Source organism: Pocillopora verrucosa, chromosome 8 (assembly GCF_036669915.1).
Source record: "Pocillopora verrucosa isolate sample1 chromosome 8, ASM3666991v2, whole genome shotgun sequence".
Taxonomy (NCBI): Eukaryota; Metazoa; Cnidaria; class Anthozoa; order Scleractinia; family Pocilloporidae; genus Pocillopora; species Pocillopora verrucosa.
Genome location: NC_089319.1, coordinates 9,716,000 through 9,724,175, shown reverse-complemented (window position 1 = coordinate 9,724,175; position 8,176 = coordinate 9,716,000). Strand labels below are relative to the sequence as shown.

Genomic DNA, 8,176 nt, shown 5'->3' with positions numbered 1-8,176 from the left:
GAAACCTCTTCATTTTATAGCCAAGAGCCTGGTTCCCAGTATACTCGACGAGAAATTTCTCTGATTATTTTCCTTTTACAAACAAAAAGTTTACGAAGTCTTACAGCCATTTATCTCACTGTTTAAAGCAATGTAGCAAACACATTTGGCTGGAAGACTCTTCAAATGTGTGAACTATATAAAACTGCCCGTTCAGCTCTCCAGAAACATGGACTGGTTGATGGGGTGAGTTATAAGCCGGTGTTGTGTTGTGATCTCGTGTCTTCTTTACTTTTCTTCCGCGGTCATGTTGGGTGCGGTCTGTACAATAATTATGAAACAAAGAAACTGAAATAGTGTTTACTTGTTATTAAATCAAATGACAGGAAATTGCTAAGAAAAATTTGGGCGGAAAGACCTCAAGAAAGCGCATAATTGTGTGGCGCGGCGGCTCGATGACTCGTTCACTTAGTATTGAGCACGAATATCGTTACAGTCCGTATCAATTTACCAAATATCGCCATGTGAACCTTTTCTTCCGATTGGACTGTCTTAGTGAATATAGAGATTTGTTTTAAGTCAGTTTTGAATCCATTTTTTTGTTGTGTGGCTTAAATATTGTCTTGTTTTTTTCCCGGACATCCTATTCTATCTTGGAAGTGATGGAGAGCCTAAAAACTTAAGTTGTAGCGATATTTAAGTAAGACAAAATATACAGGTGCGATAAACGTCTGTCTGTTTTGAAACAAGAAAAATGCATGTTAGCTTCTGTTTCGAAATGATTTGCATGCTTTTCTTCCAACAAGGAGCGAATGCGGCGGTAACATTAAAATTCAGGTGACATAATTCACAAATACATCAGTTCTATATTTTAATGTAGAACTGATATATACATGCAAATTATGCCTCTTAAATTAGACATGCATCGTAAGTTTAGTAAACATGGGTAGGGATCAGTTCTGACTATGAAATAACAGCTATATTTTACAATGTATGTCTAATTTATATGTATTTTCACTGTTTTTTCCTTGTTTTTGGTTGGGGGTAGCATGTCCTTTGAGGCTTTTTGAGGAAATGTCATCACAACAATGATGTAGTTGAAAAGACAAAAAGAAAGAAAAGAATTCCAAAAATCCAGTAATTGCTGTGTAGCAGTCCAGTGTGCATTGTTTGAAACAAACAAAACACTAATTCATGTTTCATAATCTTGAAAGGCTTTTTGTTTATAAACTAGCAAAGGTAAAGGTAGATAATTAATCTTTGTGAAGTTATAATGGGAATCAAATTTATGAAAAATACAGGAACAATTACTTGTATACAATAAGTTTAGAAAATATTGGATAATGGATATTGAATAATTTATCTTTGATATGCACATTAGGATTTTCTATTAATTGACTGTTAATATTTTGTGCGATCATTATTATTTCACTTTTATTATGTGCTAATGTTACAAAATATTCAAATTATATAATTGCATAATGATGTTGAGCTTTAGCTGTAATCAGAGTGTGCTGGTTTAAAATTTTCTTATTAATTCTAGTGTGCATCATGCATATATTGATCTAAATGTAAGAAATGGTTTGATACTAAGTTCGTTAAAATCTTAGAAGACATCCAAAGCCTTTGAATTTTTATTGTGACTCATCTTTACTTTTTCATTTTTGCTTCACTTTTTACTTTTGGTGTATTGAAATTTTTCCCTTTCTGCTATAAAATATTTCAACCATTTTTCAACACTGAAGGAGTTATAGACCTTTTTAGCTACATGGTCACATGGTTTGAAATGGATAACAAAAATTCCAAATGGCTGCTCAAGTATGTGCTTCAGATGATGTCTTATAACTGCTTCTTTTCTTTCCGAATTGTCCATTTTCACTGATAACTCTGCACTCTAAAGACTGTGGTAATGTAGAACAAAAGAAATGAAGTTTATAATTGAGATTCTAATCACCTCATGCTGGAAAAGAAATTTTTGAGTACATGATCTTAAATGATGTAATGACCAGTAGTGGCAAATTTTTCTGAGAGTTTTCATAAATTGAGAAAACCTTTAGAATCTAAAATAGGAGGAGATTTATAAATCTCGTATCTCATGCTTGGTTTTTTGCTGACTCAGAATACTTAGAAATTGCTTGATATCAACTGCTGGTCATGTTTCTCTTATAACTAAATAACCAGCAGTGATTAATTTTACTAGGAATTTAAGAAATCGAGACAACCTTCAGAGTATTCCATCCAACTATACCTATTTTAATGAGGAACTGACAAGCAATCTTGACGCTTAGTGTATGCAGGGCTTCTTTACATGTTAAAAGAGATACAGGGAATGAAACTGAGCAGTAGAAGGTTTGGTATCAAAACACCCCCTACCATAATAGTGGCCGCTGTCAGATTTTTGAGATACCTCTAATTTCCCTGACAAATGTAAATTTCTCTGACCAATTGACTTAACAATTTCATGAGCAAATCAATGATTTTTTTCAGCAAATTAGACTTAAATACTTTCCCTAACTGAAGAGCAAAAGAACAAAATTTTTAAAAATTTTAGTGACAGTGTAAATGTCCAGAAGTAAGAAAGAGGTATTAACTTCTCTCTATAATATCTCTACATTATTTTGATCTAACACCAAATTCTCATAACTGATTTTACAAAGAAATGTGTAGCAGCCAGAGGAGAGAATTGAGAATCTGCCCTTGGGAGATAAAAAATTTAAGTCCAGGAGCAGCTTTCTTGCAGACCTTTTGCAGTTCTGTTGTTTATTATTATCCAGAGCCTTTGGGATCGTGGTATAAATTAAACATAGTAGATGTGTTGTAGTTAACTTCAAATTTTTCTCCTCATGTTAAGGAAGGGGAAGAAAAAGCCTGCTGAACCAGAAGTAAAAGAGAACAAACCATACTTAGAAGAGGAATATGTTAAAAGTTTTATCAGAGAAATATCAGAAGTCAGAGAACTTGTGCCTCTCCCACCAAGTATTGACCTTAATGAATGGCTGGCATCAAACAGTTAGTATGACTGTAGATTGTGCTTTGATTGAAGGGTGAACCTCTGAGATAACTACAGGAAAACTTTTATTTCTGAAATTGAGAAGAACAAGCTCATCAGATTTGAGAAAACTTAACTCCAAGCAGTAAACTTTATAAGTTTGTGGTTTCCTGGTTTTTCGATTGTTCTGATCATGTGTGATTTTCGATCACACATCAAACATCCATAACATATCTCGATGTTACAGTTTTCTTTGGTTGACAGTAATTTGAAACATTGTAGATCTCTTCCATATGGTTGGCCTTATAAACTCCAATTCTTTTGATTACAGCTGTAAATTACATTGTATCTCCACCAACCCTATCCATCAGTCATGTTCAGTTCAACAATGATAGAATTTTCACTCCAAAACAAGGACTATGAGGATTGTTTACCTGTAGATGCACTTAACAGAGTTCTCATTAGGATAACTATTTTTCAGAGGTCAATGAAATGGGAGCTACCAGTTGTCATATGTTTGTCCCTTAATGACCTGTTTCAGTTAATAATGCTGTTTAATTTGCAGATGAACCAAGAAATAGAAATGTATATTTTTTCATCCTCTTTGTAGCTTTAGCCTTCTTTAACCAAATTGACTTATTGTATGGAAGTGTCAGTGAGAGATGTACCACAACAACCTGTCCTACCATGTCAGCACCTGGCTCTGTGTAAGTTAGATGAATCTTTTGAATTCAAATCAAAGTCTTTATGTCGTATATGTACTGTATCAATAATTATTGCATAACTGTAGTATTTTTCTGTCATTGAAAAACTACATTTATGACCATTCATTTTCTATGAACTAAACAGAATGACCTAACTTAAGTACTACCTTACCAGCAGGTCAGAACCAACTTATTAATCACAACTCACCTAGGCAGCTTTTCAAGAGTCTTACAACCAACAGCATCACTGCAAAACTGACCAATAATATTAGTTTTCAGGAACTAGACTTATGATGATATTTGACTGACAAACAACTCCTTACGTATCTCTGACAATGACTCCTGCTCATGTTAATGAAACACGGATCACATCAACTGACAACAGTATTTTTAAGTATCACTCTCTCTTGAATGATCATACTACACATAAAAAAATTCTAATCATCTCAATTGATTTTTAGAACTTACTTTTGGCATGATGACAAAGGAAAGAAAACTACCAAAACAAATGTTTCTGCACCTCAGTACATTGATTTGGTTTTGACATGTAGTCACAAGTATCTTCATGATGATGCTGTGTTTCCAACAAAATATGGTAAGTGTAATCCTTTAACCCATTAGGGTGATTGACATTTTATTTCTCCTTACAGTATCGCTGTTGAATCAAACATGAAGGTCATGAGATTAAAGGAAATGATCAACAGCTAAAGAAACCATGTCTTGTTAATCCTTTAACTCCCATGAGTGACCAAGACAGAATTTCTCCTTACAATATCAATACAATATCAACCAGATTACTGATGAGAATAGAGAAAAATATCAATTATGGGATAATTAGTTGATCCAATACTAAATTCTCTGAACTAGCATTATAAAAATTACATGGTTGACATTAAGGAGAATTACAAACTTGATCTGGGAGTTAAAGGGTTAAACAAATTCTCATTTTTGACACCTTAAATGTATGAAGAACATTATAAAGAATAGGCATGCTGATGATATTATGTTAGTAATAAATGTTACTAGCAGTGGCCTAGATCAAAACAAAGTACATATAAAAGTCACAATTAGCCAATGATAGCCAATAATAAATGGGTTGTACCATGTAATATATAGATTTAGCCAAGCCTAAAAGCGGAGCTCTTATTAGTTTATTTTCCAGCCCTATGTTACACTGAATAAAAACAGTAATAAAACTATCTACTGGCAAGTCTTTGTATTATATTTCAACCCAACCATTTCCTCAACATATAAACACTATTATAAAGTAATTAGTCAAGGAAATGGAAAACTTGTGGCATATACACCATGTTTGAAATGCCATGACCATAGTAAGCTAACAGGATTGAGGAGGATGTATGTGGGAATAGGCCTTCTTGTCTTTATCAATAATTTGGTAAGGTGACTGACAAACTACATGTGATGTAACAATTAAAGGGCATGTTAAAAAATCAAATATTTGTCAAATTTTTAGACAAATTTACAGTTATGCCTAAGGTATTAATTTGCCCTTTAATTAATTCTCTTTATATTTCTCACTGGTTTGCATTTTGCTTTCAAGATACAACTTTGCATTCACAAATGTTCCCTTCTCAAAGAAAATATTCTCCCTTTTAATTGTTTTAAAGAAGTTGCTGCCCTGTGATACTGACCCTTTAACTTCCACAAGTGATTAACATGTAACTTCTCCCTTTAATATCCATACATTATCAAGCAAACTGGTAATGAGAAGTTTTTATCTTAATCTAACATCTAACTCTCGTAACTCATTTAAAAGGAAGTGGGGGAGCCAGAGGGGAGAATTAATAATCAAATCTTGGGAGTTAAAGGGTAAAGTACAACAGGATCATACAAGGAAATTGTTTGGTTCAAATTACAGGGATCAACTGAAGAACAAGAAAAACCAATAATGAAAAAATTAAATCTTACTGTTCTCTAGAGTGAGAATTTTATCTTAAATCGATACTTCCCTCTTTTTATCCTCTCTCAACAGGTCTGACATTTCCGGCAACATTTCTGACAACAGTGCGGAAAATTTTCAAGCTTCTATTTCATGTGTTGGCCCACATGTACTATGCACACTTCAACAACTTATTAAACCATGGACTACAATCTCACATTAATACAGTTTTGATGAACTTTTTTTTGTATCACCAAGAATTTAACTTGTTGGATCCAAAGGAAACTGCACCATTGGATGACCTTCTTCAAGCAATGGGTTTAATAAATCAAAGTTAGTTTTTTAAAATATCTTGTACGGGTACAGCTGTATGTATTTTAGATAAAAGATCTGTCTTCATTAAGTAACTATATTTTCCCAATTGGTGGTGTTCATATTTGTGAGAAGCCCTGAAACAAAAGTTGCTCCAAATTTTAATTTAATTCTAAAAAAATTAAAGTTTGTTTTATTTTTTAGCATTAGACAAGTATGTTTTAAATTGGCTACTGTTGAATGATAATTTAATCAGGTAAAGGTCTCATCTCTCTCTCTCTTAGGAACTTAATATTGTTTACACCCTTACTGTGTGCTCAGCACAGTAAGTATACATTTCTTGCATTTTGCTAATTCTTAGAGTTTGGCTTAAAGGAAACCTCCACTGATGGAACAAACTTTTTGTTTAATTATCAAACTTATCTTTTAAGTTGAAAGTTTTTGCCTTAAATAGAAATTAACTACAGTTGAACCCAGCAAATTCAACTTTCTTGAAGGGAAACAAAAGGTAGAGCTAGTGGGAGTTTGAGTTAACCGACAGTAAATGACTTTAAAAATTGGTGGTAGGGAAATGGGGTTTTGTTCAAGTTACCCAATGGTTTGACTTAGTAGAGTTCAAGTTAGTGGGATTCTACTGTACTTTGTGCAAGATAAATTGGAAAAAGATGTTGCCAGTTTTCAAACTGGAATTCTGTGTGTGTTTCCATGTTGAATTGTGTGGTGTGTTTCGGATGCCACTGTTATCTGCAGGATACCCCTTGGACTCTGTGGACAGAAGAGCTATAACATCAAATGTGCCAAAATGGTGCCTTCCAGGAAATTCAAGCACAAGTTTTGCTTATATTTGTTGACAGGTTTTATACATTTCAATTCTTGTTTCCCAATTCTTCAAGGTTGGAGGTTTCCTTTAAATTTAAGAAGATCTTCCTAACTATATATTTGTTTTGTTTTCCTCTGAGTTTGTGAGTCGTTTGAATGAGGATTTTTCACTACTGTAACAATATTATTTTTAAATAAGTTTCTAATATTGTTCTCTCCTGATAGTGAAAGGTTTAGTCATGTATACTAATTTTAAAGGTTGATGTAGTTTTAAGAAGTAAATATTATTTATAATAGTTATTAGCTCAAAATTTGAGGGATTCTGGTGATAGTAAACATGTACTATGTAGATTGGTCAGTTAGACCTTGTTAACTATCAGTAGTTTATGTTTGGCAAAAGAAATGCCTTTCACAACAACTTAGTTGGTGTCTGTTTTAGAATTTGTTACTGTCCAGTTTAAAATCTTTTCAAAACATGATTCTGCTTACTGTAGGGTTAACTAATGTCAGCCTTCAGTTCTACTTTGAGATATCAGTCTGATTGATTTTCTACAAAAGGGATTTATGTACTTATCAGCTTTAATTGTAGAGACACTCTTGCTTGTTGATTTGAACTAAATGTACCCTTTAACTCCCATGATCTGATTGTTTTTTCTCCCCTCTAGCTGCTACACATTTTCTTGTAAATTATTTACTGAGAATTTGGTGCAAGATCAAGGTTGCAACTTCTGCCTGATAAGTCTGAATATTCCAATCACCTGTCTGTGAGATAATGAATGGATATTATAAGGAGAGGTTGCATGATACTCAGTCATGGGAGTTTAAGGTGAAGAAACATTTGTGAAGAAATGGTGATTAAGTTGCTACTGTAAGTTATGCTTTAGAAGCTCCTCACTTCAGTTAGTTTCTGCTATTCATAGGTTTAAGTCAAGTTCCTTGTTTTACATTTTAAAGAGCAATTCAGTAGTAAGGTGTGTCAGATAACACATGCATGGTTGTGCTTCACCTTGATGGTGGAGTGTTTTTGTCGCTGGTCACGACAAATGCATGAAAATTGACAATGTCATCTTCCTCAACTGATTCTTTTTGGCCAATATGTTGATTTTTCTACTCAGGCATGCTTTGCTTTGTAGTTACAACCCTGTGGCATTACACCTACGGTTTGCGAAGAATAAAGTCAGTGAAATGAAGTTATGATTGTTTTTTTTGGGGTGGGGAAAGAAGGAGAATTGCCTCTGGATGTGGCTCCCTCAGAGGATATTACCTGAAAAATAGGGTGAAGGTGTGACAAAATTGATTTATATTTCCCTCCTCACTAGTTTCTCACCCACCTACTCTCAAGCAGATAAGTATGAGCTCTACTGATAAGATTTCCTTTTAGTAAGAACATTGCATTTTATTTATTTGTCATACCATGATGCCCAAATTATTGATGTCTCATTTTGACAACCTGAGATGGTCTAAGTTCACAAA

General features: G+C 33.6%; 1 protein-coding gene across 1 annotated transcript; it reads left to right on the top strand.

Annotated features, from left to right (window-relative positions):
- Nucleotides 1-36: 36 nt before the first annotated feature.
- On the top strand, nucleotides 37-7,895 carry LOC131778880 (MOB kinase activator 2-like). The gene is made up of 5 exons (XM_059095357.2): nucleotides 37-225; nucleotides 2,831-2,988; nucleotides 3,579-3,675; nucleotides 4,134-4,267; nucleotides 5,666-7,895. The coding sequence occupies exons 1-5, from the start codon at nucleotides 209-211 to the stop codon at nucleotides 5,908-5,910; spliced, it is 651 nt and encodes a 216-aa protein (XP_058951340.1). The 5' UTR covers nucleotides 37-208; the 3' UTR covers nucleotides 5,911-7,895.
- The last annotated feature ends 281 nt before the right edge of the window (nucleotides 7,896-8,176 follow it).